This window comes from Poecilia reticulata, linkage group LG20, assembly GCF_000633615.1.
Source record: "Poecilia reticulata strain Guanapo linkage group LG20, Guppy_female_1.0+MT, whole genome shotgun sequence".
NCBI lineage: Eukaryota > Metazoa > Chordata > Actinopteri > Cyprinodontiformes > Poeciliidae > Poecilia > Poecilia reticulata.
Window position 1 is genome coordinate 9,271,679 of NC_024350.1, and position 9,969 is coordinate 9,281,647.

Below are 9,969 nucleotides of genomic sequence, written 5' to 3' on the forward strand. Positions count from 1 at the left end.
TATATATACACATACAGATATATTTACATTTTTAACAATGGCAGGTACACAAAGAGATGAAATAGATGATAGCCAGAGACACCACGTGACTCCTGTCCTCTCCCTTTCTGCTTGTCCTCCCGCTTGGCTGACTCATTCCAGCCTTTCTGGAGAAGCTGAAGAAATATGTGCCATTCCCAGAAAGATTACAAGCCACAGATACACAGCACTGGAATGTAGGTGAAACCCAATCCTATCGCCGGTTCTGTCTGCGATAGGATTGGGTTGTGACACAGCGCGGGCGCTCCCCTCCCATCCTCTCTCGGTCATTTCCACCATTTCCCAAATAGTCACTTGAGGACAAAGAGCTCAAACATTGTAGCTATACATCACCTCAAAAACTAGTCTTAGTCTTGGTCTCCACATACTGTACACTTGCTTTTACTTCTGCTTGCTATCATCAGTCTACACAGTGTTCTGGAACTGATACAAACTCAAATTGCTGCAGGCTAGGAGCTGATTTCTGCCAAAATATATTTTTCTTTCTCGCCTTCTTACCGTCTCCCACCAGGGAGAAGAAATATATCTGAGTAGGAAGTGAAAAAAAAGAAAGAAAATAGCTTCATCCTCTCACTCTGAAAAATGTCTTTATTTGTCTGTAGTACTTGAATAACTACTATGTCTCTCAAAAAAAGTCAAATTGAGCTCAATTTATGTAGTGGACCCTCGTTATAAGTGGGGTACAGAGAACATAGCTAAAATCTGTGAATACTTTGGTCCCCTAATGCTGATCTACTGAAGAGTTCAAACATCAAATACATCTGAATGTGTACAACAGCAGAAGCATCTCCTTATTCCCACTGTTGGAGGTGCAGCCAATCAGAGACAAGGAAAATAAATGCTGTTCCTGGATTGGCAAATTTGAAATCGCCAGCCAATGGAGTGTCAAGTAGCATTGCACCTAGTTCAGTCAGGTATGGATTCACATACTGACAGACACACTCCATCTTGGGCTGTGGTTGCCATTGAATACATGTTTTTGGCAAATGTACTTGTTGCTGTGATTTCTTGATTCTGTTTTTTACTCATTCCGCAGGTGTAGAAACAGAAATTCCTCTCGTTTTTTTATCATTTATCCCAACACACCTGAATGAAATACTTGTGTTACCTCCTCAGCATACCTTCGGATTTGACAAAGGCCTTCTAATGAGTCAATTTGGTGTGTGAGAGCCAGACTGCGTTTAGGACAGTGGGACTCAAAGACTAGTATTGGAGACCCCTGCTCTAAAGCATTCTCAGAACATTTGAATTTATACTGAGATTGCATTACACATAGGAATTCCATATTAATTGACTTTGAACTGTTATTGGAATAAGTGGGACTGAACACTTTTCAGATTTTTCTTGGTAAAAAAAATCTAAAAGTGCATCACTTTTCTTCCACTTTTCAATTATGCACTGCTTTGTGTAGAGTAGATATTATATTTTTCTTTCCATTAAACTTAGATTATAGAACGACAATGATGAATAAATGCCTCTTTTGAAACATACTTAACGGAGGCACCAATAAATATGGAGACCGCTTTAAATGTATACATGTAAAAGCTCCTAATTAATAATGACATAGCTCTTAAATAATTTGCTTCCACTTGCATATGACTGTTAGTTATGACTTCATATAATAGTAATGCAGTTAGGTACAGAAGACTAAATTTCACAGTGTAATTTGATTACACAGTGGGTCATTTAAAAACCGCTCAACTAACTTATGATGAAATGTGTTGTTGCATCAGCAGGTTTATTTATAGCTCTGTCATATGTAGTAGCTGGCACTGACCCTGGTAATAAATATTAATATACGAACCCTATTTGGATAGCTATTTTATATGTGTACGTCTGCGTGTTCGATTCTGTCATAACAGGACGGTTCTTCATACCTCTAGGCTCTACATGTGATTTATATATATATATTTTTGCTACTGTAAATGTCTTTTATTGCAAACATGACATTAAGTGTGCTTCAAAAAGACATAGTTACAAACAGAACATTAGCTATTTCACAAATATTCGACTTTACAGCTGCTTCAAATAAGAATATTCCCCTGCTGTTGTGGGACAGTTGATATTGTACGTAGGGCTGGAATTATTCTACTCACGTGTCGTTGAATAACTTTCCCCAAAAAAGGAGCCGGTGGTGTGTGGCTGAGGTCACCTCGCACAGCAGGTGATGAACAAACACCCCGGACACAAACACCACAAACGCATTCCGCACATATTTTCACATCTATACACTCAGAAAGCTTTGCCCGTTCCCTTTGAATCACTTTCTCACATTTTTAGACATTCGCGCACACATTGACACACGTGCACACACTTTCAGGAGAGATGGTAGTGTCACAGACATGGCTATATCAGTGTTGGGACGGGTATATATTTCTGGCTGGTGCTGATAAGCCAACTGATGCCTTGCCTTATTTAGGCAGCGCTCAGTGCTGATACACTAGCAGAGGCACACACAGTGCATGTACTCCGTATGTGTTTGTTTAGAAGGCTGTGTGCATCTCAGTGTATATGTATGTGAGGGGCTCATGAGCGGAAATAGCTGGGCTCTGAATAAGTGAAGGTATATAGATAGAGGTGCATGTGTACCTAAAACACTCCACTACTTTCTTATTTAAAGGGAAGTATGGGAAAGGAGATTGACGTACTGTTTTACAGAATTTCTTTGGTCACTGAGAATTTTGACCCAACATTTTCCCACAACTTAAATTCTAGGGGTGTTGCATCATCATGATATGAAAAAAACAAAAAACAATCAAGATATTTCTTCTCTTGAGAATGTCTGTCTTGCTAATTGCTATCTATTTGATGATAGTTGATGTTATTTGGACAAATTACTACTAAAGAAGCACCGAAACCCCTTTTAATTGTTTTTTATTTACATAGAAGGTTTTGGGCAGTTGGTGGAAAAATAAAATGTGATAAATAAGAATGTTCTTCAAGTGCTACAAGAAAAAAATATCTCTGCATTGTGCATGGGAAGTTCAAATGTGGCGCTAACAGAATTGCTAGCTAGCCCAAAATGCATACTGGTCCACCATGAGCAATTTTACATGGTTTACCTATTCGTCAAGATCCTTAACAGTAAGGCGCATGTATGAAAAATAATAATAAAAGACATTTTAGAAATAATTTCTTTCATTTAAAAAACTATTCACATAGATTTACAATGCGCCATTTTATTAATAGTTTGATAACATTTTATTACAATTTTTTTCCAAACCACAAAACTAATTCAAATCTTTGATTAGTGAAAGCCGTGATTGTGAAATCTGATATCAGTGACAGCAAAAAACCCCTTTTTGTGTGATTAGTCAGGGGCTACAAATTCTAAAATATCTCCCAAAGGACTTTGAAATCTCTCAGTTAAAAAAAACAACAACCCAATTTGGGTTTATTTTTGCAAAGTCCAAATAAGGATCAGTCCAGCACTAGGTTGATTTCACTCAGTAGATTTGACCCTGAATGCCTGGTTAGGTTTTCACTCCAGCAAAATAGGTTATAGTTCCTAATGGCAATCACAGAGTGAACTGAAAAAAATAACCCCTAACCTGGATTATAAAAAAGTAATATTTCCAGGATACACCCTGAACAGGTTATCACCTCATCACATTGACTTCAGGATGAGTCAGTTTGGTTTTTCAAGTTTTGCTGTCAGAAACCTGGATGTAAGTGGTGTGGGTCTGCTAAATCTCCACACCAAAAACAAAACAAACCGAAAACAACAACGATTCTGCAAATCTTTGCACAAAGAGACAAAAGAGGCATCAAATGGCTCACAACTATGTCCAGCTGGATTTCATGTCATGTTCTAACTTACAGTCAGACATTTGATGGTCTATCATTACATGCATTGTTTTTCTGCTGAATGCAACCTTTAAGTACATCCCAATTACGGCAATACTATAACAGGAAAACATGCAACCGTAACGTTTCTCCATAAAAATGAAATGACAATATGTCTAACTCGCATATGCCTGGCTTTTTCATTGATTTTCTTTAAAATCTGAACTCTTGGAGAGCTTTAGCAACTTAGCCACTTAAAATGTGAATCCATCACAGCCACCAACGGGGAACATTCATCCAACAAGCCGAGTAAATTGTTGGCATGCTTCATTTGTACTAATGACAAAATATTAAATCAAATTATAATAACCTACCAAACACTGCATTCAAGAAGCCCCTTACAATTGTGACACGTGGAATCTGAGACGATCATTTCTATTTGATGTATACTGCAACTCTAATCTCAAGAAATCAATACAACACCTCTTGATATTAGACAAATTACTGTTTAGAAAAAAAGGGATTTTTTTTGTTGATTTTAAATGTCCTTGCTTACAGATAAAGAAAATGTGTAATTTGGTATTTTAGACAATAAGAACGTAAGACAAAAAAAGAGAATTTACAAAACAGAAATTTCAACCCACTGAAAAGTGTTTTATATACTGAACTAAACACCTTGTTGGGGCTTATTTAGCATGAGTCACTGCAGCGATGTGGCGTGGAGACTTTTATCCTATGGCTTGGTTGAGGTCAGGTTGCTTAAAAAGCAGCCATCTGTAGCTCATCTAATTTGTTTTGTGAATTGTTTCTCCTCTCAAGACATTTGCTTCTGCACATTTTCTCTCCCCCATTTTTATTTTCTACTCAACTTGCCATTACTGTACAAGTTGAAAACAGCACCTCCCTTCTTTAGGAAACAGCTTCTCTTTCTTAAGGGAAACTGTTGAGTCAATTGTGCTCTCTCTTTGTGCTTTGGTCATAAAATGACCATAAAACATAAAAAGTGTTTTCTAAAAAAAAAAAAATTTGAAGTTTTCATTAATTGTAAGATAAATGACACAAAAACAAAAAGATTTGTTTTTGTGTAAAACAAATCTTATTAAAATGTCGATGTGATTCTGATTGATTGACATGCACCTGGATAGCCATTTAAACATCTGTTCTTTGTACACATTCAGAGGAGGTTTATATAGGAAGCTGAGATAACAAAGGCCCTCACAGTACCTTGCACACTCTGTGTGTACATACAGCAAAACTGCTGAGTTACCAAGATACCTAAACTGCTGAACTGTAACAAAAAAACGATTCATGGGAGAAGCTTCATGAGTCTGTGAACCTTTCAGCCGCCTGGTCACTTATCTCGGTTCCCAGGCCTCATTTAACCACGCCACACAAACACACGCCCACACACACACGCACACACGCACGCACGCACACACACACACACGCGCGCGTGTGTTGCAGACTTGGTGAAAGTGTCCATTTTGCAAAGATAGGTGGGCACAATAACTGTGAATGAGAGACGGAGAACTTCACTCCACTGAATCACACTAGCTCTCTATTGATTAGCTCATCACAAGCATGAGGTCATCAGCTCCATCCCAGAGGCGGAAGGGATAGCTCCTCTCTACTGTAAAACCACAGGGGAGTGTTACTCTCCATGCCCCTTTTTCACCCCCTCCTGCTCCTCCATCACCTCAGCCCTCCTCTTCAGAAACCATCAGCTCAGCAAACACGCAGCTCCCCCGGTCGTGCTCTATTAGAACTCGTACGATTTAATCCATTTTACTCTCCGGCATGCGCTCATCTCCCTCAGCTCGCCCTGCTTCCCTCTGCGTCCTCTGGGAACGCTGCACAATCAAAGACAGAGAGTCATGTGACTAGGACCAGATCAATACGAGTGCATCTTTCACAGTGCGCTGTACTGTACAACCGGACTTACATAACTTGCTGACAACTCGCCGCTCTGTGGAGCTCAGAGCATAAATGTGCTCTTAAAAAATATCTTGAAAGGAGGCAGAGAGTTTAAAGACTTCGGCGCACGATGCAGACTGTAATTTGATCACTCAAGTTCAGCAGAGGGAACCTTGCTGTCTGATATAAACACTTTGTGCAAACTGAATCCTTTTCCTGGCCATTCCCTGTGTAAACAACCAAAGAGGAGATCAGATGTCTCTTGCTTTAAAAGCATCCGCCATTTATCTACATTCCCAGTATGATTATTTCAAGCCCAGCAGCCTTCACTGACATGTATGAAGTCTCACCCTAATGCAGGTTCTGTTGTTAACAAAATAGGAATGAAGATATTTTACAGTAAACATGTCAAGTCAGCCTTGTGCTATTTTACATCTTTAAACTCAAATAACAATATTCTTCTTATAATAGAAATAATACAGTGTCATAAACACCTTATATTCAAAGCCTCTGCTATTACTGTTTTGTCTTTTGAAACAATTATTTAAAGCCAATCTTAAATGTTTTGCAGAAAACTTGTGAACCATATGCCTGACTGAAACAGCTTTGCTTATTCAATAACTATTCCAGTGAAATCTCAGATAGAATCCCGAGCAAACTTCTGCCTAACAAGTTGATGTGTGAGCATCTTTAAATTCCTATGTTGTCAAGACTAAATGCATCAAAATGCGATGTCTGCTTTCCTTACTGATGTGACTAGTTTTACTCGAAGATTACAAACCCCTAAAGGCAGAATAAACGAATCTAGATACTTTGATTCATAACAAAACAAGACTCTTACTGTTTTTGAAAAAAAAAAAAACAATTTGAACTATGACAGAAAAACAAAAAAGTTGGGTTCAATGAGACGCTTACATCTCTTCACAGGCATTGATGCCTTCTTAATTTGAGGGTTTTAATTATTTGAATTTGAACTCTTCTCTCCCCCACCCCCCAAGTAAAAAAAACAAAACAAAAAAAAAACAAAAAAAAAGCTTAAAAGAATAAGAATTACAACAGATTTTTTTTCTCATTAGTACAGAGTTAGAATATAATGACCAAGTAAACAAGTACTTGGCCCTTGGTATCCAGGAAACCAACCAATGTAAATAAACCAAATCTGCTAAGAAGAGTGGCCAATCATGCTAGGATCGGACCTTAGTGATGGCTTTCATTTGCTAAGGGACGTTTCCACCTTGAAAACCAAATAATAAAACAATAAAAGCCTCACATTTATATTGGATACATGAAGATGATGACAGAACACAAACATATCCAAAATTGTTCAGCTCTTTCATGAAGCAGCCTACTTAAGTCACATGGCACAAACTTTTGCAGACATAGACAATAAGCCAAATATATGTAAGAACTTTACCTGTAAGGGAAAAACTACATTCCTTTTTTTAAGTTTTAAAGGGAGATACAGTATGTTCACAGATAAAATGTTGAAACATTTTAAGCAGTCCAAGCCAAAATCTAAGTCTTGTTAGCTTCACACATGTTGCTACGGTCGTCGTGAGAATGAACAACAAATGATCAGCTATTGTGCTGTGATTTAACCGTGTGTTTAAACTGCACTCACGCGTCTGAGCTTCTGGATTTCATAAATTGTCGTTGACATGTTTATGCATGCAAATTTATGTGCCCCCCTTCGGAGAGCAGGAGCAAAATCAGCCATGCCTGATTGCATCAAACCCTTTTCCCAGCTTGTACTCGCTCCCTAAGTCATCACTCATACAATTCCCTGATGCAATGAAAGCAGAGGATGTCAAAGCAATGCTGTGAGCCCCAGCGTGGTGGTGGAGATCGGTGGTAGGGGGGGACTCTGGATGAAAAGGTCACATCACATTCACCTGTTAAAGAGCAGATGCCACATCAGAGCAATACTTGGCGTGGGCACAGCTACGGGTCATACAGCTCACACACGTGAACTCTCCGACACACGAAACACGCACACAATGCAAACAAAGACGCCCGACCCCTTCCCCTGGGAATGAAAAACTTGTGCAGAGAATAGAAGCAGAATCTTTTTTTCAGGTACTATTGCCCTGGCAACACAAAATCCTTGACTGCTGATGATGTAAAAAGGTTGGACAACAGGTCACTAGACAACTCAGAGCTTTCAATTTATGAAAACACTCCTCAGGGTGTTCTCCTGTCTTTGTTGTCTATTTAAACAGTGCACACACACATGCATATACAGGGGGATGAATGAAAACACACATGCACATAAGCATCACAAGTACCTGGAAGCGGCTATTTCCACCTTACTCCTCGCAATGGCTGCAGCCCGCTGTGCCCCCTCCACAGCACGATCTACCTTCTCTTTGGTTTTGGGATTCTTAAGAGGAATCAACTGCTTTCTTATTCCACGCACCAGCACATTATTTTTGTACTTCCCTTCTTCTTTGGTGCTGTCTGGGAAAACAGTGCACCCATAGCCATGGCGCTTGTTGTTAAGCCACTCTCCTTCATATTTCATCCCGTTGGATCTCTCTGAAACACCAAATCCGTTACGCTTGTCATTCTTCCACTCCCCCATGTAGGTCTCAGTCGTGGTCGCGTCCACGTGGTCCTCCAGAGGTAGGTCCTCGTCTGGCAGCTCGCCATCACCGATTGATATGGTGGAGTTGGCGTCGCTGGAACTGATTCGGCTCATGGTGGCATCGCTCCTTGCGGAGCTGCGTTTGCTGGAGATAGAGGTCCGAGAGTCAGACTTGCGCAACTGCCTAAGGCTGCCGAAAAGCGAACCCCGGCGGAACAGGCCCTTCTTCTTGCCGGTGACGACCTCGCTGTCTGAGTGGAAGTTGAGGACGAAACCACCGCGAGTGCCCGTCGGCGTGTCCACAGGGGAGGAGAGGTCGTGGAGGACTGCACCGTTGCTCTGCTCAGAGCGCAGGGAGGCCATGGACGTACGAAGCGGGGAACGGATGACGGTGGCCATGCCGTAGGGAACACTCTGACGGACGCCATAACCGTGACGCATCCCACCCATCCATTGGCCTTGATAGGTTCCTGGGAAACATGTAGACATAAACCAGTGAGTTGCTGTGCTTCCCTAACATTTTACCATTCATCCTTCAATGAAATCCCTTTCCGCTTACAAGCTCTAAAGATATTTTACTTTTGTCATGTCTACTATGTGAAAATGGTTGGAAATAAGAATTATATGTTGGCATTTTTCAGAAATCGAATTTTTGGTGGTGAAAATTAGGAACTGTTGAGAAAACTAATGTAATTTATTTACCTTATGTGTTGGCATACTGAGGCAGGAAATTTAATAGTGGTAATTGGACAAACAAAATCTGCTCCTCCTCTACTTCTAAGAATCTCTTTATGCTACCCGTCTTGGAGTGATTGGAGTACGGTCTGAAGGCAAGTATGTAAGGGATTCTGGCAGAAATGAATGGACTTCACAAAGGTGCTGAAATGAATACACTTACTCATACAGCAACTTAAAGGATCCATGCTTTGGGATCTAATGCACATATATACATTAGCTAATGAAATACTTTCTCTTTTTTTAGATCAGTGATGATAAACACAGCAAACTGAATCAAAGGCTTAATTGAAGACCATCTGATTCTGTGAATCACTTGATATAAACAAGAATCACTTGGGTAGGATTATGTTTTCAGGCAGCGACTAACTCTCCTCACTGACGATACGCAAATTCACTTCTGTTTGCCTGTGACGACAGGGAATTGCTATGAGTCACATAATAAGAGGAATACTTTATTAATCCTATTCAGTGCTGCTGAGCATGTGCAGGTCTTCTGTAGCTTCTTCAAAGCATCACATTACAATCCCGATCCTAATTAATACGTTGCTCCAATCTCATTTTGAAACACAATGAAATAAGCTGCTATGGTCACATGTTAACAAAAAAAAGGGGGGCAAGAAAAGCTACACTGGCCTGAGCGGGAATTTAGATGGATAAACAGTGTGATTAACAGGCTGGCTCCGCACTGCAGTCCAATTTGGTAACCCTGCAGATCAAGTTATCAGGATGCAACAGGGTCAGACAGCCAGATGTTGAGTAGATCCTCTAGGATCAGCTGATTTACCGAGCCCAGCAAACTGCAACATTTATTTATTCTGCACCATGAGGCCTCACTTAAGAGTAGATAACAGATCCTCCAGTCTCTTGGATGTCTCACAGAATGATAAGTAACAATACTAAGAAGATTA

The 9,969-nt window shown here is 40.1% G+C and overlaps 1 protein-coding gene across 1 annotated transcript in view; it reads right to left on the reverse strand.

Moving 5' to 3' along the window:
* jph1a (junctophilin 1a) overlaps positions 1-9,969 on the reverse strand; it is a 38,885-nt gene that overhangs the window by 26,519 nt on the left and 2,397 nt on the right. The window contains exon 3 of the mRNA XM_008438658.2: positions 8,025-8,793. Within this exon, the coding sequence (XP_008436880.1) occupies positions 8,025-8,793 (769 nt within the window). The remainder of the gene's footprint in view (positions 1-8,024; positions 8,794-9,969) is intronic.